The 22085-nt window shown below is 41.4% G+C and overlaps 2 protein-coding genes across 4 annotated transcripts in view; both read right to left on the bottom strand.

Annotated features, from left to right (window-relative positions):
• Positions 1-19: 19 nt before the first annotated feature.
• On the bottom strand, positions 20-12818 carry LOC135519984 (WD repeat-containing protein 26-like). The gene is made up of 14 exons (XM_064945275.1): positions 12166-12818; positions 9738-9837; positions 9482-9538; positions 8452-8588; positions 7995-8092; positions 6733-6889; positions 6152-6290; positions 5842-5982; positions 5474-5593; positions 5216-5361; positions 5033-5111; positions 4824-4953; positions 4329-4523; positions 20-3450 (listed from the first exon to the last, which is right to left on the bottom strand). Exons 1-14 carry the CDS (start codon positions 12456-12458, stop codon positions 3428-3430), a joined length of 1815 nt encoding a protein of 604 aa, XP_064801347.1. The 5' UTR covers positions 12459-12818; the 3' UTR covers positions 20-3427.
• Positions 12819-14648: 1830 nt separating this feature from the next.
• The window catches only part of LOC135519983 (adenylate cyclase type 3-like), a 30075-nt gene continuing 22638 nt past the window's right edge, over positions 14649-22085 (bottom strand). For all 3 annotated transcript variants that reach the window (XM_064945272.1, XM_064945274.1, XM_064945273.1), the window contains 8 exons: positions 21779-22047; positions 21458-21539; positions 21141-21299; positions 18262-18408; positions 17954-18067; positions 17511-17637; positions 17275-17399; positions 14649-16817 (listed from right to left, as the gene is read on the bottom strand). In XM_064945272.1, coding sequence (XP_064801344.1) covers positions 16635-16817; positions 17275-17399; positions 17511-17637; positions 17954-18067; positions 18262-18408; positions 21141-21299; positions 21458-21539; positions 21779-22047 — 1206 coding nt within the window. In that variant the 3' untranslated portion in view covers positions 14649-16634. The remainder of the gene's footprint in view (positions 16818-17274; positions 17400-17510; positions 17638-17953; positions 18068-18261; positions 18409-21140; positions 21300-21457; positions 21540-21778; positions 22048-22085) is intronic.

Below are 22085 nucleotides of genomic sequence, written 5' to 3'. Positions count from 1 at the left end.
ATTAACGTCACTCACGGTCTTAAAACCCTGAATGCTTTATTGAAAATATACATACATCTTCTACACGACATTACATAACAGTACAATCACTTTTTGTAATAACACATTTAAATGCAAAATGGATTCTTCCGAACCTGGCCGCTAACAAAACAAACCTAACGATGGCTTCTCACCTCACCAAGCGTTTACAGCAAGGAGTGGGAAATAAGCCCCAAAATAAGGTAAGTCTCAAAAGAACAAAAACTTGCATAAGCTGAACCTAGAACACCACATCTGTGATTGTTTTACTGTTTGATCTGTACTGAGGTGTGTCTTTTAAATCTATCAATCTTCTGTAACAGAACAAGCTGGTGGTGGCTGTAATGTCCTGTGGGCAGGGGAGATCTGTGTCGCGGAAAAATGCTTAGCCTATATGCTGTTCTTACACTATCTCATTATACATGCCATAACATATACAGATTATAAAGCACATACTATATCAGAAAAGCTTATTTTGCTTGACTGTCCAAAAGGAACAATTTGTACATGTTCATACTTATCTGATACACTTGTGTACAAATGCATTACACATACATGATTAATTGTGTTAAAATAAATTAACTTATAGAAAATGAAATGGTTGAAGAGGCCAATGATAGTACAGGGAATATGAGATGAAGTGATACATGAAACAGTAACAAAATTCACAAAAGCCATAAAAAAAAAAACTTATGTCAGCCTGTAATGAACACATAACAAATCAGGACAATGAAAATCAAACAAAGAAGCAAATAAATGCTAATTTCACCACAGCTAGAGAAAAAAGTGGATACACCAAAAACGTAAGTGCTAAAGACGAGGGATAGGAGAGAAGGGAACAAGTGAGAGGCAAGGAGAGAAGAGGGAAATGGAGGTCAAATGAAAACAGCACAATGGTGGACACATAAATGAGATCAAAGTCAAGGAAAACCCAGTCAACCCCATTGCTGATACAACCCAGTTCAAACAGCAAGTTTAAGCAAGTCCTTCCCCCACTACCTAACCTCTCCACAACTATAACCTAAACGTTCCCATTAGAAAGTTAGCCTCAGCACGTGCTTCACTAGGTCTAGCAAGGAGACTGAAGAGTAAGAGCATAACCACCATATAATCAAATGCTATTTAGCTGTGAACCACAGGTGGTCAAAATGGTTTCTTCTGGCTGCAGTGAGGCCTAAGCAACATGCACATCAATCTCACCATCCCACCAATTCGGGGAAACAAAGCTACATCAATTTAAAATATTTTACTGTGTTAAAAAAACACTAAACAAACGTAATCATCATAACAATACAAGCACCTCCAAGATTCACTTAGATTTGTGGATTTTATATCCATCCGATTCAGTTAAAATGCCTGTAAGTCCTATTATTTAAAAATTGCTAAAAGTTTGAGGTAAAAAAAAAAAGTAAATATTTCCAGGGTGTGAAAACCACAATCTCATATACGTTGAGACATTTAGAGGCAGCAATGAATAAACCAATAAAAAAATGACTTTCCTGTTGGAAGAACAACATAGATATACAGTGCTGTGAAAAGTATTTGCCCCCTTTTTGATTTTCTCTATTTTTGCATATTTTTGATAGTGAATGTTCAACCAAAACCTAATATTAGATGAAGGGAACCCGAGTTTACAAGAAAACTCTATTAACAAAGTATTCCCCTGTGTTGAAAAGCAATTGCCCCCTTACACTCCATAACTGGTTGTGCCACCTTTAGCTGCAATGACTGCACCCAAATGCTTCCTGTAGTTGTTGATCAGTCTCGCATCGCTGTGGAGGAATTTTCACCCACTCTTGTACGCAGAACATTTTGGGGGGTTTCAAGCATGAACTGCTTGAAATTCCAAAAACTCAAATTTGTTACTTTTTAACCATTTTCATGTAGACTTGATTGTGTGTTTCGGATCATTGCTTTGCTGCATGACCCAGCTGCTCTTCAGCTTCAGCTCACAGACCAATGGCTGATATTCTCCTGTAGAATTATCTGATACAGAGCTGAATTCATGGTTCCTTCTATTAAGGGAATTCGTCTAGATCCTGAGGCAGCAAAGCATCCCCAACCCATCACACTACCACCACCATGCTTGACCGTTGGTATGAGTTTCTTACTGTAGAATGCAGTGTTTGGATTTGCAGGACATAATGGGACCCTCCTCATCCAAAAAGTTGACTCAAGTTTGCCAACAAAGTACCTGGATTATCCTCAAGACTCTAGGAAGAATGTTCTATGGACAGACTTTTCAAAAGTATAACTTTTATGAAGACATGGGTCCAATAACACCTGACGAAAACCAAACACTGCATTCCACAATAAAAACCTTAAGCATGATGGTGGTAGTGTGATGGTTTGGGGATGCTTTGCTGCCTCAGGACCTGGGTGACTTGCCTTAATAGAACAAACCATGAATTCCGCTCTGTATCAGAATTCTACAGGAGATTTTCAGGCTATCCCTCCGTGAGCTGAAGCGGAAACCCAGCTGGGCCACATGAAAATGGCTAAAAAGAAACAAATTTGAAGTTTTGGAATGGCCTAGTCAAAGTCCAGACCTAATCCCAATTGAGATGTGGCAGGATTTGAAACTAGCATTTCATGCTTGAAAACCCACAAATGTCAATGAGTTAAAGCAGTTCTGTATGGAAGAGTGGGCCAAAATTCCTCCACAGCGACATGAGAAACTAATTAACAACGACGTTTGGTTCGAGTCATTCTAGGTCAAGGTGGCACAACAGCCACTGAGTGTAAGTGGGCAATTACTTTTTCAAACAGGGGTGTTGCACAACTTTGTTTATGAAAATAAATATGTAACGGTTATGTTATTTATTCACTCAGGTTCCCTTGATCTAATATTCAGTTTTGGTTGAAGATCTGATAGCATTCAGTATCAAAAATAAGCAAAAGGGGACAATTAGAAAGGGAGCAAATAGTTTCACAGCACTATATATACCCTTATCACTCTCCACCACTACAGCCCTCTATATATATATATATCAAAGTACTAATCATGACAATAAATAATATTATCAATAATAAATAATAAACTCTCAACGAGGCAGGTGAAAGGTGGCAGTCCTGGGGTTAGCTCCGAGACAAAAGAGGATGGGGCCTGGCTGAACACAGGAGGTGCAGACATCAGACACTGTGAGCCACACAGGTAAGTGGTGGGAGACAGGTAAGAGGAGGTGGGATGTCACAGTCAAGGTGGCTGCTGGGTAATCAGTTAATTTCTGTAATTTGTCTGACAGCTCCGTGAGTGTGTGACATTATCACCTGCCGCCGGAGCACAGCCCCAGGGCCATACCTCCAGAAAGCAGCTGTCAAAATGCAATAGTTTCTCTGCTTCATTTGTTAGAGTCTAGTGTTGTTCTCCTGGATTCGAGAAGTAGTGTCTTCTGCTCCAAGGTCACCATCAGCTGTCCATGCTACAACATTCTTTCATGGAGAGAGAGAAACAGAAGAGCATTTTCATTTATCGTTTATTTTTTAAACATTTATTTATGCCCAACCCCGTCTTCGGACTACAAAAATAAACTTTGTTTTTACAGTTTTTTATTTTTGTTGTTACATGCAGTCTACACACATTTTACATACAAACATATATATATTTTTTACAGTAGTTACATAGCAAGAATAAAATAATTTGATATTTTTATATACATTACATCTATATAGAATTGTACTTATACCTTGCGTTGTCAGTCATAACTATTATAGAACATGAGCTTTTAAAACCACACCTCAGCTACTCTCAGTCCATCCCACCTATCGCCGTAAACCGCCCTCATGATTTCTGTGCTGCTCACATAAAATCTGAATTGTATGTTAAACATAAATATATTTTTTACATTGTTGATTGATTGACTATTGGCTTTCTAAATCTCCCAACAATGCTATACGTAGAGTTCATTATAGCAGGGCATTTGCATATATATTACTTTTTCTTCTTGGTCCACCCCCACACAATAGACTTAAAAACCTACAAATGGTCTTTTTACACCACATTTTGTCTCATAATTACAGTGTAGAGGCTATGGTAATAATAGACACTGAACCTAAAAACATAGGGTAGCTGAGTGGTTAGAATGTTGGACTAGTAACCGAAAGGTTCCAGGTTCAAATCCCCGAGGTACAAATCTGTCGTTCTGCCCCTGAACAGGCAGTTAACCCACTGTTCCTAGGCCGTCATTGAAAATAAGAATTTGTTCTTAACTGACTTGCCTGGTTAAATAAAGGTAAAATAAAAATGGCAGATATAAAGAGGGCTCTACACCACTAGTTAAAGTATGATGACCAGTCAAATAAATCTGTACCGTTTAGCCCCTTGGCATCCTGGACATCAAGGAAAGGGGCGGGCCCCCAGATTCGAACGGTGCCGTCGTCTGAGGCGCTGGCCAGGAGACCGGGCACTACAGGATTCCAGCTCACACAGTTCACTGTACGTGTATGACCTGTCAACTCAGCGATGGGCAGCTCACTGCGCCTGTGCCAGATGTACACTTTGTGATCTGTAGATGGACACACAGCATAAACCAGACCATGCGAGTGTTACATATTCTCCTGGGCCATGTTCATTAGGCATCAAATGGAAGAAAACAGGCTGAAACAGCGAGGGACTACCTGGCCTTCCAAAAAAAAAACGTTCATTTTCCTTTGCAAATGTTTTCCGTTGCATGAGCTAATAAACTGCCCTGACGTGTGAGTGAGTTAGTGAGGTTATACTGACAGGTTTACAAATAGTACTGAAAGTAATGTCAAAGCATAATTTGGACTCGGATGAGATTGACTAGAAGGGGACGTGGCCTTACCCTCACTCCCACTGGCGATGAAGTCTTCGTTGTGTCCTCCAAAGCAGGAGTGGATGGTGTAGAAGCCCTGTGTCACGCCCTGATACTTCCTCACCAGCACCCGGTCATGTAGGTCCCACAGGTGCACACCCTACAACACAGACAGACCGGTGCACTCTCTGACAGCTCGACATAATCCGAACCAAACCAAGAAAAGCCAAACCACTCACCTGAGTAGCCACATTCAGCAGAGCTAACCTCCCGTTCTTTGAAACTGTGAAAGACATGATTGGATGGTCCTCCTGGACTCTGTGGAAGTGCAGCACAAACAGACAAATTAAAATGACAGAACTTGCATGAGCACAGGATGGGCCTGGTGATATCGATATGACAACGGAAGTCCATTAACTTACATGTTTCTGTCCGTAAGGTCCTCAAAGTTGTAACCACGGATACGCTGGTGTGTGTCTGATGCCAGGACGGTCCGAGCGTCACCCAGGCACCACAGGCACTGAACCCTTACTCCTTCCCACGAGTCCAGCAGGTTACCATCCAGATCCTGGGGATAAGGTTATATCAACCTCAATGCACTGACTAGTCCAACACACATAATAGCTCAATCTGCCCTTATGCTGGGACAGACAGGTCACACCCTGATGGAAGACACTCACACACTGGTAGAACTGGCCCCTCTGGCCTCCGGTGACGAAGCGCTTGCCGTCTGGATTCCAGGCCACACTGGTCAGACTGTCCTCGTGTGATTGGCTCATCTTTGTCCGCAACTCACCCGTCTGGCCAATGACAAGAGACATGGGTGAGTGAGCAGGGAGGACTTAAAAAAAAACTACCTTTAACCTTTTTTTCAATGCCTAGTAATAACATGACAATAACAACTACCATTTCCATCCTGGTGAGAATAAGATGTGGGTAAATTAGAGATGACTTCCACAACACAATCATTGAGGAATAGGACTTTGTAGAAGACTTTTGATCTTTCCAACAACAAGCATTCTGGATAAAAAAGTAAATCCAACGTTACCTGTACGTTCCACAGCCACAGCTCTGAGCAGTCATCGGGGCCACAGGCAATCAAGTAAGTGTCATCAGGGCTCCAGGCCAGGTATGAGACACCGTAGGCGTGGCCCTCAAGAGTCTTCATCAGTTTCAACTGGTGACTCTCCTGTCAATCAGCAGCACAGTTATCACCTCAGCTAATCATTTCCCCCAAAGTTCACATCTTCCCGCCCCCGCCACCCCTTTGAAACCCCCCTCTCTTATGCTGTGTTTACTAAAACCTGATACACTTATCAGTATGATCATGGTTCGTCTGTAATGAGAAAGGCTCCTACTGTGTTGACATGCCACACGATGACTGTGGTGTCTTTGGATCCCGTGGCCAGTTTGGTGCCGTCATTGGAGAACTTGCAGAACCACACTTCATTGCAGTGTTCGGTGAGGATCTGCTGGGTGTAACAAGGGAACTGTTTCCTGTAGATAACAACACTCAGACGTCATGGAGAGAGGACATATAGGAGATAATAAGGTTTTGTTAATTCCAGGAATAGACCTTATCACCCTGAACATTCTACCCAGCTAGCGTGGGTAGCTAATAAACATTTTTTAATCCAGGGCAGATAGTGGCAATGCGCTATGGTTTTTGAATCGGTTTAAATGAAGCACTTCACTTCCATTAGGAAATGTGAACGTCAGAAAACGAACGTTAGTTAATGGTGCGTGAATCCATACAATCATCACATACAATCTTGTGACATAACAACCACAATAGAAACAAGACAAACTATTACTGGGAAGTAAGACCATTACAACTAAAGCTGAGGTCCAAGGCAAGGCAATTTTGATGGCCAAATTAAGGGAATGAACACAGGAAGGACAGACAACTACAGACAGAGTATAGAATGAAGAGCCTTACCGGCTGCAGGCGTGGTCCAGGAGGAGGGACACAGAGTCCAGGCCACTGTCCAGCTTGGTGTTGTGGTAGAGGCATCGCTCTCTCTGCAGCTCCACAGCCTGCCTCAGCAGGGTCTGCAGCCGGCGCGGAGGCAGCATCACAGAGGGAGGCAGGTACGCTGCAGGACAGGAGACGGGAGGGAATGAGGCACAGTTTGATAAGATTGGAATGAGGGGAACAAAGAGAGAGGGAGAGTGATAAATTGTTTAAAAGAGATTCTATCCTTAAAATGTCACTCAGAAAAGAAGAGGAACAAAATATCTGTGTTTAAAGACCATCAATTCTGTGTCAAAGCTGGAGTTTAAGGTTCCACAGGAACCTATGAAAACTCACGGACGCTTAATAAAGCACAAACCAAGTTTATTCACCCATTGGGCCGATACAGCTGCATAAGACAAAAGACGTATTCACACAAGCACTGATATTTAACCCTTTCTCCTATGCTGAGTCTCCTCCTACACATCTGAACAGCCAATGCATCTCTGTTGCTAGACAGAACCGTAGTGATATCTGTTCTTCCTCACTTCATTCGACCTGACCTCTATCCCAAAGTGCTCACTCACTCATGGGTGTCATTTCGACTCATACCAGACTGTCTTTTCTCCTCCCATAGGATCCCTGATGGCTAACAATAACATATCCGGACAGAATGTATACGTTATACATTTCCCTCTCTCCCTCAGTGACATGAATAAGTATATTTCATATTCTCAGAACCCAACAAGAGGAATTCATTTGATAATAAAGGTGTATTCATCTTAAACAAAACTGGGGGGTAGGCTGAATGTGAGGACGTGGTATGTGAGGATGTGGTATGTGTGTGTGTGTGAGAGATGTGTATGTGTGGGTGTGTATATGTGGGTGTGTATGTGTATGCGTGGGTGTGTGTGTGAGAGACGTGTATGTGTGGGTGTGTGTGCGTGTGAGATGTGTATGTGTGTGTGGGTGTGTGAGATGTGTATGTGTGGGTGTGTGTGCGTGTGAGATGTGTATGTGTGTGTGTGTGTGTGTGCGTGAGATGTGTATGTGTAAGATGTGTATGTGTGGGATGTGTGTGTGTAAGATGTGTATGTGTGGGATGTGTGTGTGTAAGATGTGTATGTGTGGGATGTGTGTGTGAGATGTGTATGTGTGGGATGTGTATGTGAGATGTGTATGTGTGGGATGTGCATGTGAGATGTGTATGTGTGGGTGTGTACGTGTGCGTGTAAGATGGCACTCACCCTGTAACTTGTCCAGGAGTTTAGTGCGGGAGGCAGTGCCTTTACCCTCCCACTCTGCCTTTGCTCTCAGGTCCTCTGCATGGCTGCACATCAGGTACCTTGGAAATAGATGTCATCAGCATTAGGCTGCCCTGCAGGACACACCCCCAGCACCGCGAAGACAGACAGAGAATCCCATTATTCAGTCAAAATCAGCTAAAATTCAAAGTGGAGTCAAAAATGTGTCTATAATCAAATCCCATACCATCGACCATACTGAACGAGGATTGGCTGTACACAAAACACTCCTCACTCATGGAATAGTTAGTTGTCACACATTGCAATGGACATGGATCAACTCTGTTTTAAAAGGAACTACAAGTGACAGCGGTTTCAATTTCAAGAGGCTTAGCTCTGTGATCTAGGCTATTCCTTTAGGGTAGGGTAGGGCATTAGGACTGTGATCAGAGGTAGCTACCCGCTCAGGATGTGGATACGCTCTGTGTTGTACTTGAGGGGAGTGAGCTCAGCTCTCAGGACCTGCAGCGCCTCCAGGACCTTGGCATCCTCCAGATACTCCAGATACTTCTGCTGCAGGAGCAGGAACTTCATCCGCTATAGAGGAGAAAATAAGACGGGCAGGGGAGGAAAGGACATGTACAAATATGAGTGCATTATGAGTTAAGCACATGCATCTTAAAACATATCAAAACGGTTGTCTGTGAGGAAAATGTAGCCTACACATCCTACTCTTTTACTCTTGTCCGCATTCAACTGTAGCTAGTGCTGAGTGATTAACCGAAATGTTGTTAATTTTTTGCTTTTTAAACAACTAATTGAAAGATGTCAGTTCAATTATTTGAATTCAGGTTTTTTCTGTGAGCGCAATGCGCAGTTTCTCTAGAGATAAATCAGATCAAGCCCGAACTGCGCAATGTAGTAGGGAGTTTCCAACAGGCCAATATTCTACATTGTGTTCTGCACAAAACTTGGTAATTACCTACAATGACAAACGAGAGAGAAAACGTGCAATCAAGAGGGATAGAGAGCAGTTGCTTCGTGAGGTATCGATACCTGAAAATACATCATCTAAGATTGGTAGTTGGTATTCAGCAGTCATAAAAGTATGCCTTATTTACTGTGAAGAACCACTAAAATAGTGATTTTGTCAGACAGCATAAGCATCAGCTCTACAGAGATGACGTTGAATTAAATAATTGCCATCAAATAGGCCTAAAACAAATGTAACATACAGAAAAACTGAAATATTTTATTAAATGTTAATAAGTGATTTACAGTAATGGGCAGTCCTTACCATCATGGGACTTTTTTTTTTTTTATTATTCTCTGTGTTGTTACAGCATTCAAACCCACATAATGCATAGTGCATTTAATGTTAAAAACAATCATTGAAAACAGTGATTATTTTATTTTATATATAATCGAACCGAAACCGACCTCAAAACGCACCAATCACTCAGCACTAACTGTAACACTGTTGGGCTTACCACAATAGCACTTGGAGAATGCATCAATGCTTTCAGTTCACTCAGGTCACTTTCAGCCTATATTCAAACCCCCAAAAATAGACACGGGTTATTTTCTGTTTTCTAACTACTGTACATTTCAACTTAATAAGCGAAATTGTTGTTTAAAACGTTTGAGAGGAATGAATAAAATAAGTCAACATGTAGAATAGATGTTTTGTGTACCTCTAAAGTTAGATGACTTAAAAAATAAAAACATCTCAAATGGTTTCATCACCTTGTCCCACTCTCCTTCCACCACATGGTTGCAGAACTTCGTGGCAGAGGAATGCTCCAATCTGCAGCCAGACTCCTGCATCAACAGGTCCACTGTCTGACTGTAGATGAGAGGGAAAGGGGAAGCATGTGCAAAGGAAAAATACAAAGTATTTTCAAATGTCAAATAGCATTATTTTATGTAGAGGAATTCAACAATAAAGAAATAATTCATTTGAATCATGTCTACTAACTTATTACTTGGTCAAGTACAATATCACAATGCCTGATAGGGTGATCATTGTATCTTCATCAATGACTTGCCAAAGTCCTAAACAATTAGACTTGTGCTGTATCAAATATGTAGACATATCTTTAAAGTTGGGGGCAAATATGATGACCGTTCAATTTTCAAAATTCTTTATGAAAACAGATCGATTTCACGTGATCTTGTGGCTTAACTGACATGCAAATACTATCAAGAAACCAAACATTCTCAATGTATTCTGGACAAGATTTTCCAGTTTCCATTGTCTTGGCAACTCGCAAGAGTAATGTTATTGTAAGCATATTTTTAAATACACTTAAAAAAAAAAATATATATATATATATATATATATATATATTAGATGTCGACCGATTAACCGGAATGGCCGATTAATTAGGGCCGATTTCAAGTTTTCATAACAATCAGTAATCTGCATTTTTGGACGCCGATTATGGCCGATTATATTGCAATCCACGAGGAGACTGCATGGCAGGCTGACCACCTGTTACGCGAGTGCAGGCAGCAAGGAGCCATGGTAAGTTGCTAGCTAGCATTAAACTTATCTTATAAAAAACAATCAATCGAAACATAATCACTAGTTAACTACACATGGTTGATGATATTACCAGTTTAACTAGCTTGTCCTGCATTGCATATAATCAATGCGGTGCCTGAAATTGTGTCACTTCTCTTGCGTTCAGTGTATGCAGTCGGTATATGCAGCAGTTGGGTCGCCTGGCTCGTTGCGAACTGTGTGAAGACCATTTCTTCCCAACAAAGACCATAATTAATTTGCCAGAATTTTACATAATTATGACCTAACATTGAAGGTTGTGCAATGTAACAGCAATATTTAGACTTAGGGTTGCCACCCGTTTGATAAAATACAGAACCGTTCCATATTTACATTTACATTCACTGAAAGAATAAACATTTTGTTTTCGAAATGATAGTCTCCGGATTTTACCATATTAATGACCTAAGGCTCGTATTTCTGTGTGTTTATTATATTATAATTATGTCTATGATTTGATATTTGATAGAGCAGTCTGACTGGGCAGTGGTAGGCAGCAGCAGGCTCATAAGCATTCATTCAAACAGCACTTTCCTGCATTTGCCAGCAGCTCTTCGCAATGCTTGAATCACAGCACTGTTTATGACTTCAAGCCTATCAACTCCCGAGATTAGGCTGGCAATACTATAGTGTCTATAAGAACATCCAATAGTCAAAGTTTTATCAAATACAAATGGTATAGAGAGAAATAGTCCTATAATAACTACAACCTAAATCATCTTAATGTTAAAAGAAACCAGCAGATTTCATATGTTCTCATGTTCTGAGCAAGGAACTTAGACGCTAGCTTTTTACATGGCACATATTGCACTTTTACTTTCTTCTCCAACAAATCAAAATCAAATCAAATTTATTTATATAGCCCTTCCTACATCAGCTGATATCTCAAAGTGCTGTACAGAAACCCAGCCTAAAACCCCAAACAGCAAGCAATGCAGGTGTAGAAGCACTGTTTTTGCATAATTTAAACCAACTTTAACATGTTTAATTTTTTATTGGAGACTAAATTGATTATATTAAGTTAAAATAAGTGTTCATTGCTCATTCAGTATTGTTGTAATTGTCATATATATATATAATATATATATATATAATATAATATATATATAATATAATATACATATAATTATAATTTATATATATATAAATTGGCCGATTAATCGGTATTGGCTTTTTTTTGGTCCAATTTGTAAGTCGCTCTGGATAAGAGCGTCTGCCAAATGACTTAAATGTAAAATGTAAATGTCCTATATACTGTATATAAGTCTGCATATGGCTGATGATTAGGGAAGTGTTAGGCTACGTAACGAGAAAACTCCCATGTTCTTGTCATTTCATGAAGTCCCATTTCTGGACCCCAAAGTTACAGTTAACCGTAGACAGCGTCCTACCAAGACCAGCTAAACGGTGCAATAGTGGGCCATCTTTCTCCCTTCATCAATTTTCTAAAGGACCCGTGCTGTATTCAATGTGACCTCTACAAAACTCTGTTTATCTCACCGAACTAGTCGCTGTCAACATGACGACTTGCTTTATTCGCGCTTATTATGAAGGACACGATTTAGCATCAGCTGACAGCTAGCTAGGAAGTTAGCGAACGTTACTTACTTAAGTCCTAAATCGTGTAAATGTTGCCCTATAAGTCTAATGACATCTTCCTCTGACTGAGAGAGACGCTTCTTCTTTTTCACGGAGTTTGCTTCCGAAGACACGGCGTTGTTGGATGCTGCTGGGGCTGGGATACCGACGTTGTTACTGACAGGGTTCCCATTGTTTGTTGTGGATAGTCCATTCACGTTAGTGTGAGCTCCCCCGGCGGAGGACGGCTCTCCGTTTTGCGCACTGTTGTTTAGGCAGGACAGCTCCGAATCTTGACCCTGTCCTGCCCCGTTGGCCTGCATGTTATTAATGTAGATGTGGGCTACACTGTGCGGATTTAATCGAATGACAGGAGCAACGGGTGAATTGGGAAAAGTTAAAATCCCCACAACTGTAGACAGGGCCGCTGACCCAATTGCAGCCCCAAGCTCCCCTGCTCCCTCCACCACCGAAGCTCGGTATTTCTTCCGCGGTGGCGGCGACACTCCGCCGGTTTCCGAGTCGGAGGAAGCGGAGGCCAGAGTTAATTCGCCAAGGGCGTTGGTGACAGAATGCTGGCAAAGGTGTCAGAGACGAGACAATAACTCGTTTTTATCGCGGAGCTTCTCTTGTTATTGTTGCTCTCCAGTCAGCTGCAGATTCATTATGGATATTGAGACGCAATGACGTCACCGGAAAATCCGACACTACCTTGTGTCCGGGTAGTCCATTTGTGGCACACTTGAAGTTCATACTGAACTTTGTTTGTTTCAGAAGTTAATAGACCTTTTTATATTTTGATTCATTTTCTATTAGGAAAATTACAACTTGTTTACGATAAAAGGGTGAATCTGCAGTTCTAACAATAACAGTGACCGTCCTGCTGTAACCACTGTAACCAAATGCAACCACTCTCAAATTCATAGACAAGAGCTATGGATGCAAGGGCTGACCATCCATGACGTAAAAATTATAGAATTAACTAAATTGAGGCTATACAGCTTTTGTTTCAAATTACATTGTTTAGAGTTTATATTTTCAGTTTGTGTGGGGTACGACAATTGACCTAAGGTCATGAGACTTGTTCTATTCAATAATCAATGGGTATATATTTTTAACATTTTTACCTTTATTTAACTAGGCAAGTCAGTGAAGAACAAATTCTTATTTACAATGATGGCCTACTGGGGAACAGTTGGTTAACTGCCTTGTTCAGGGGAAGAACAACATATTTTTACCTGGTCAGTACAGGGATTCTGGCCCAATGCTCTAACCACTAGGCTACCTGCCACCCCAGATAGCATAACTTAATGATTATATATCATTCATTTAAAAGTCTAAAACTGGAAGTTGCAACGTCTTTTCAACATATTGTGTTCATTAGGTTCTGCAATTTCTGCATGAAATGGATCGGATGTCACACTCTCAACATATACAACAACTTTATGCTATCCAAAGAGGAGACAACAGACCTACTCAAAACACACTAAATAAAGAAAGTATTAGGGACCATGGTTTAATTTCGTTTTTTTTTATCAATACACTTGAAAATGACAAATAATTTAAATGAAATACATTAATAACTTATCTTTCAACTCAAACACAGATAGTTTACAGACCATTCAAAGTGCCATTTTATTCCCAAGCCTGAGGTTCTTTAAAATACAAATCGAGAAACAGCAAAGACCTGCATTTTGGCCACATGTACAGGGACCAAAGGCATTCCTTCAACATTGGCACTTTTACATTGGTTTAAAAAAAAGGAAATCTGTCCCTGACAACTGCAATAAATTAAGTTAATGAACAGTAAACTGTATGTACAACTTAGACTCATTAGTCCTTTATCCCTTCACTGTAAATAGAATCTCAGCATGAATTAAACTTAGTTATAAAAATATTAAAAGGGCCAGGAATGTTTTAATTTGTGTAAGGGGCAAGCGAGGACAGAGGGTTGTAGAAGAATAAACTATTGCACTTCCATCCAATTTCAGAGAAAAGACACTGACGGGGACACAATACGAGCAAAAGAACTCACCCGCACCTGTAATACTGTCCACATATCCACCTTACATACACACACACAAACAAACAAACATACATACAGTGCTGTGGAAAAGTAATTTGCCCCCTTAATACTGAATATTATCAGATCTTCAACCAAAATCTAATATTAGATAAAGGGGACCTGAGTGAACAAATAACACAACAATTACATACTTATTCAATTGATTTCAGAAACATAGTTATGCAACACCCAATGCTCATGTGAAAAAGTAATTTCCCCTTACACTCAATAACTGTTTGTGGCACCTTTAGCTGCAATGACTCCAATCAAACGCTTCCTTTAGTTGTTGCTCAGTCTCTCACGTCGCTGTGGAGGAATTTTGGCCCACTCTTCTATGCAGAACTGCTTTAACTCAGCGTCATTTGTGGGTTTTCAAGCATGAACTGCTCATTTCAAGTCCTGCCACAACATCTCAATTGGGATTAGGTCTGGACTTTGTCTAGGCCATTCCAAAACTTCAAATTTGTTGCTTTTTAGCCATGGATTGTGTGTTTTGGATGATTGTCTTGATGCATGACCCAGCTGTGCTTCAGCTCACAGAAAGCCTGACATTCTCCTGTAGAATTCACTGATACAGCAAGCATTTTGCTACACCCACAATAACATCTGCTAAATATGTGTATGTGACCAATAACCTTTTATTTGATACAGAGCACAATTTATGGTTCCTTCTATTAAGGCAAGTCATCCAGGTCCTGAGGCAGCAAAGCATCCCCAAAGCATCACACTACCACCACCATGCTTGACTATTGGTACAAGGTTCTTACCGTGGAATGCAGTGTTTGGTTTTTCGTCAGGCATAATGGGACCCATGTCTTCCAAAAAGTTATACACTTGACTCATCTGTTCATAGAACATTCTTCCAAGAGCCTTGATGATCTTCCAGGTGTCTTTTGGCAAACGTAAGACATATTTAATCCAAAAGTCAAGTCTACTTTAAAATGACTAAAAGCAACAAAATTGAAGTTTTGGAATGGCCTAGTCAAAGTCCAGACCTAATCCCAATTGAGATGTTGTGGCAGGACATGAAAGGAGCAGTTCATGCTTGAAAACCCACAAATGTCGCTGAGTTAAAGAAGTTCTGCATGCAAGAGTGGGCCAAAATTCTTCCACAGCGACGTGAGAGACTGATCAACAACTACAGGAAGCATTTGGTTGCAGACATCGCAGATAAAGGTGGCACAACCAGTTATTGAGTGTAAGGGGTCAATACCTTTTTCACACAGGGGAATTGGGTGTTGCATAACGTTGTTAATTAAATAAATAAAATATGTTTTTGTTTGTTTGTTGTAAACTCAGGTTCCCTTTTTCTAATATAAGGTTTTAGTTGAAGATCTGCTAATTCAGTATCAAAAACATGTAAAAACAGAGGAAATCCAAAAGGGGGCAAAACTTTTTTCAGGGCACTGCATTTCTACCCACCGGAACACCCATGACCACAGGTGTCAGCTACTCACAAAGACCTGGTGACCACAAACTCTAAAATACCATGAATCACTCTTGCTTGTCAACGTGCATGCACACACCTGCAATTCCTCAAAAAAAAACATTCAACCTGTCGCCAATTTCACACCTGAGGACTCACACCTGGGTTCTGTGCCCACTGTCAGCATAGACTCAGATGCCGTAAAGAAGTGATGTATGCCAATGTAAACAAAGGGAGGGGGGGAGAGAACATAGAAGGCATGTATTCCAAATTCATAGCTAACAGAAAAAGGGCATGGCATGTTACTTGATTCCGGATCAGAAAAAAGTGAGAAAGAATACTTTCACTGCAGGCTTATTCAGCGCACACACACACACACACACACACACACACACACACACACACACACACACACACACACACACACACACACACACACACACACACACACACACACACACACCTCTACCATCTCATCTCAGGTCATCGCCATCTCCAAGCAGTTTGGAGATACTGTAACAAACACAATGAAATCCATTATTTTCCAAATATAAAGTATTTTGTAAAAGGGGGAAAGTATTCAAAATGAGGCATTTAGTCCAACAGCCATGATGCATCTGGCTTGAGCGCGTCGTAAGGATGGCATTGCAGTGAGTACATGAATGTGTGTTTGTCAGACTGTGTTTCTGAATAAGAGTGTTTGTCTAAGACTGTGTGTAACTATGTGTGACTATACAGTACCGTGATATGTGTTCATAAGTCTGTAGTGCAAATAGCTGAGCACTATTTTCAAAAGCTTTGTAGTTTGCAAAAAAAGTATTTGAACAGGCAGGGTGGGGGAGGGGGAGGCGGAACAAATCTTCTTTCTTTGCAAGATGTCCATATCCTCTGACATACTTTGCAATTCTGAAAGAGTGTTGGTATAAGCATGAATTCAGATCTCACTTATACATTACAATGTATATTTCTGATTATGCGTGTGTGTTTCTGTGAGCATTGACACGCAGGTCAGGAGTTGTCCACCACTTGGTGTGGCAGGGTGACCGAGGAGCCGTTGATGAAGGAGCCCTGTTTTTCTCTACCCTTCAGAAAGTAGGTAAGCAGCTCTCCTTTCCCCTTCACAAAGATGGGACCCCTCCTCACAAAACGGAATCCGTACTCCTTCAAGATGTGGTAGCAATCTTCCACCACCTGGGGGCAGTAGAATCACATCAAATTGTAGGTGAGGAATCCATCCAACATGTTTTCTACCCAGATTTGGTAATCCACTTAAAACGATTCCCTGATGTCAAACCCCAAGATCTAAATAGTACTCAAACAAAGTAGGATTATTCTTGTGTTATTATAGCCATCTGGGAAACAACAATTCCAGGCCGACTACATTGCAGTCAACCAATGGTTGCATGCCACATCATCGACTGCGCAGTCAGGTATCAGATTGCTGTATGTGGTTTCGAGATCTTGCAGGCGACTGCAATGTATCAATCAATGTAGGCTATCAAGTGCTCCTGCTCAGTCCTCACCAGAAATTAGGTACATCAACGACCTTACAGGCTAATGCGCTACAGCTATAACTGATTGTTTGGTTGTCACCTCAATACTTATCCCATCCTGCATCTCGTCGCACCCTGTTATGGAGAGGCCTTACCTGGATGTTACCCATGACCCCTGTGGACTCCATGCGACTGGCCACATTCACAGTGTTTCCCCAGATGTCATAGTGAGGTTTCCGGGCACCAATCACTCCGGCCAGAACCCCCCCTTTATTCAAACCTGAGGAGAGGAGGAAGTATGGGATACATGATATGCATGCTGTACAAAACTAGGACACACTCTCCATTCTTCTCTTACCTTAAAATATATGGCTGAAAAGTTAGCACTGACCTATGCGTAGCATAAAGTTGTTGAAGGACTGGTAGTTGATGTTCATGAGCGAGATCTTCATGGCCAGAGCAAAGTCAGCCAGATCTGCCAAATGCTGCCAGCGCTCTCTGTCAGTCAGCTCCTCTTTCTGCACAACAGAGCCCTCTATATCATAACCATCTTCATCATCAAGTTTCAAGTGAATTAATTTGATCATCACCACCACTACGATCATCACCCATAAAATTAACATATCCTCTGTAAAAGATCAGTCCCAAAGCTCTTGATCACATTTCTGACCTGCTACCACAAACAGTATAAGATGCCCAAGACTGAGTTCATCAGGAATTCTGCTGTTTAGCTATAGGAGTTCACATGATTACATCATATATGATATAGTTTACACGGCTCGCTTAAGCCTCTGACCCAGACCCAGTGGCTGATGACCATGGTAATGAGCTAACCTTCAGACAGGCGTAGCCGTTGCTGACGTCGGGAGTGACTCCTGACGCTGCCATGTAGGTGCTGCCAATGGTTTTGATTTTGGTGATGCAGCGGAACTGCGACTCGTCCAGGAGCTGTCAGAGGTTAAAAGGTCACGGGTTGAAAGGTCAAGTCTCAAAGTCTTAGGCAGCATCTTTAATTCCTATACATGCCTCGGGAATAGGGAGCAATAACATACAGTACTTCCATTGTCATAGAAAGCTAGTTTCAACATTTGCATGACTGTTACAAGTCACAAGTGGAAATTATGCATTCATGAGCTTCTTACGCTGTCAAAATCGGAGATGATTTCGTTGAGGAACCTGAGGCACTCAATCCCCCCATTGTTGATGCTCTCCTCTGTGTAGAAGTCCGAGAAGTTGGGGATGGAGGCGAACATCACCCCAATCTCATCATATGACTGGCTGTACAGCTCCTGGAAGGGGTGTATATATATATATATATATATATATATATATATATATATTTCAGATTAACAAATGTACAGACATAGATAAGTCAAGAGCATAACTCCAGGTGTAAACTTTACAACAGCTGAACAAACCTTACCACTGTGATAACATGGTAACATCACCGCACACAGTGACCATGGCTGATACCTCTTTCTCAACTATACATGTATTGGTCCCACTTCACATTGACTGCCTTAAAACGTATGTATTTACTAGGGCTGGCACAATTACCATATAAACAATGGTTATGGATGAAGACCGTCATGACAATTAAAGAACTGTCATATCCGTAAAAAAAAAAGAATTATATATATATATATATACATACATATCCCGGAGTCACCTCTTTACTGTTGACGTTGAGACTGGTGTTTTGCGGGTACTATTTAATGTAGCTGCCAGTTGAGGACTTCTGAAGTATCGGTTTCTCAAACTAGCCTAAATAAATGTAACAGACACATCTCAACATCAACTGTTCAGAGGAGACTGTGTGAATCAGGCCTCCATGGTTAAATTACTGCAAAGAAACTATTACTAAAAGACAACAATAATAAAAAGAGATTTGCTTGGGCCAAGAAACACGAGAAATGGACATTTAGACTGGTGCAAATCTTTCCTTTGGTCTGATGACTCCAAATTAGATTTTTGACTCCAGCCGCCGTGTCTTTGTGAGATGCAGAGTAGGTGAACGGATGATCTGCTCATGTGTGGTTCCCACCTTGAGGCATGGAAGAGGAGGTGTGGGGGTGCTTTTCTGGTGACACTGTCAGTGATTTATTTAGAATTCAAGGCACACTTAACCAGCATGGCTACCCCAGAATTCTGCAGTGGTACGTCATCCCATCTGGGTTGTGCTTAGTGGTACTATCACTTGTTTTTCAACAGGACAATGACCCAACACAGCTGTGTAAGGGCTATTTGATCAAGAAGGAGAGTGATGGAGTGCTGCATCAGATGACCTGGCTTCCACAATCACCCGACCTCAACCCAATTGAGATGGTTTGGGGTGAACTCCTTCAAGACTGTTGGAAAAGCATTCCAGGTGAAGCAGGTTGAGAGAATTCCAAGAGTGTGAAAGCTGTCATCAAGGCAATGGTTGGCTACTTTGATGAATCTCAAATATAAATTATATACATTTTTGCTTACTACATGATTCCATGTGTTATTTCATAGTTTTGATGTCTTCACTATTATTCTACAATGTAGAAAATATTAAAAATAAAGAAAAACCCTTGAATGAGTAGGTGTATCCAAACTTTTGACTGGTACTGTATATGATCAACCAGCTGACTGAAGACGGGATGGCCAGCCATTAGCGCAATTGAGTCAGTTTCTGCTGCAACATGGACTCTGCAACGTGATGAAACTTTGTTTCTCCTTGCTGAAACATGCAAGGTGTTGTAGCAAAGGGGCTTCGGTTGCCTAGGCAACACCCCACTCCCTGCAGCAGCAGCACATGCAGAAGACAGGAGAAAATGTGCGTCTTAAAAAATATATTCACTGAGTGCACAAAACATTAGGGACACCTGCTCTTTCCATGACAGACTGATCAGGTGAATCCAGATGAAAGCTATGATCCATTATTGATGTCTCCAGCAGGAGACAGGTTAAATAAGGATTTTTAAGCCTTGAGACATGGATTGTGTATGTGTGCCATTCAGAGGGTGAACGGGCAAGACAAAATATTTAAAGTGCCTTTGAACAGGGTACTTGTAGTAGGTGCCAGGCTCACCGGTTTGAGTATGTCAAGAACTGCAAAACTGCTGGTTTTTTTCCAAACTCAACAGTGTGAAATCAAGAATAGTGCAAAACCCAAAGGACATCCAGCCAACTTCACACAACTGTGGGAAGCATTGGAGTCAACTTGGGCCAGCATCTGTGGAACACTTTCGACACCTTGTAGAGTCCAGGCTGTTCTGAGGCAAAAGGGGGTGCAACTCAATATTAGGAAGGGGTTCCTAATGTTTTGTACACTCAGTGTCGACTCATGTTTTGTACATGTATTCTAATTGTTTTGCTATTAGAACGGTTCTAACAGTGAACATGTCTATTTGGCTGACTAATAACTTTCATCCAAAATTCCGTTACCGTCACATCCCTCGTATTTACATTGTAGCTACATGGTAGCTACGGTCAGGGCTATAAAGTGTGACAATTTACAGGATGCATTTACAGGTTACCATATTAGTTTCAAGGGCACAACATGTGCTTCAGAAGTAGCTAGCATACTTCAAGGCCCAACATACAGTAGGCTATATTTCAATCGATTAAAAAATATATTTTCAGTGCCACCAATGAATTTTTTTAATTTAGGGCCCTGGGTTTTTCTATATTTTTGCATATTCTTTATACTGAATGTTATCAGATCTTCAACCAAAACCTAATATTAGATTAAGGAAATCTGAGTTTACAAATAACAAAACAAATTGGATACGTCCCCAAACCATCACACTACCACTACCATGCTTGACCGTTGGTATGAGGTTCTTACTGTGGAATGCAGTGCTTGGTTTTTGCCAGACATAATGGGACCCATGTCGTCCAAAAAGTTTACTAAAGTTTGCCAACACATACCTGGAAGATCATCAAGACTCTTGGAAGAATGTTCTATGGACAGATGACTGAAAAGTATAACGTTTTGGATGACATGAAGGGGGAACCAGGTACTGTATGTACAGTAGTGAAGTTGTCTCACCTCGTCCCTTTTCTTGGAGCCCAGGAAGTGGCGTGCTACGTGCTCTGGCAGCATGTTAGTGACCAGCGCCTCGTTCCAGCGCCTCATCTCATACACCTTCTCCTTCTGCTCATGGACCTCAATCTTCCACAAGAACAGAGTACGTGCTAGCTTCTCCACCTAAAGTCAGGGACATGGTGGCAGGAGACAGGAAAGAGGTTCAAATAGAGATGGAGAGGTCAACAAGAAAGGAGGAGAAGCAGAACATGTGGAGAATAGAGAAGGTGGTGACGACTTGGAAGGTATATAACTAGTCGACTTCTGCCGTGGTAACTTACATGTCGAGAAAAGTAGTAGAAGCTGATCATCATGATGAAGATCATGATAGTCATGGCATATTTGGAGGGAACCAGGTAAGACCTAAAAAACAGAGCACAGAGATCATCAGAAATCACAAGCATGCTCACATTGTTTACAGAACAACAATAATCACACTAAACATGACACTCAAGAGTTGCAGTCAATTTCATTTCAATTCAGTCAACTGAAATTCCAATTCCAGTTTTACTAATTGAAACGAAATGATCACCACACCTCCATAAACTGATGACCACCACCCACACCTTTTCTACAGCCTATAACACCACAACCACATCCACCTGTAGTCCTGGAAGCGGGCCATATCGTAGCGGTCAAATATGTCCCTCCAGCTGTAGATGTTGACGATGCCCGTCGCTATGGTGATGAGGAGCATGAGTGTGACCTTGACCATGTGGCTGACCTGTACCAGCATGGTGGTCGCCATGAGTGCCAGCACGGCGATGTAGCTGTAGTACTTGGGGTTGTCCAGACAGCCCTCTGCCCCGGATTGGACAACAGAGGAAGGAGGAGCCATTGTGGCGTTTCCAGAGGGTCGGGGACAGCTCAACTACACGGCGTGGACAGAGAGGGGATAGAGGCCAAATG

The sequence above is a fragment of the Oncorhynchus masou genome, chromosome 29 (assembly GCF_036934945.1).
Source record: "Oncorhynchus masou masou isolate Uvic2021 chromosome 29, UVic_Omas_1.1, whole genome shotgun sequence".
Taxonomy (NCBI): domain Eukaryota; kingdom Metazoa; phylum Chordata; class Actinopteri; order Salmoniformes; family Salmonidae; genus Oncorhynchus; species Oncorhynchus masou.
The sequence above is the reverse complement of the archived record's forward strand: the minus strand, read 5'-3'. Positions and strand labels throughout refer to the sequence as shown.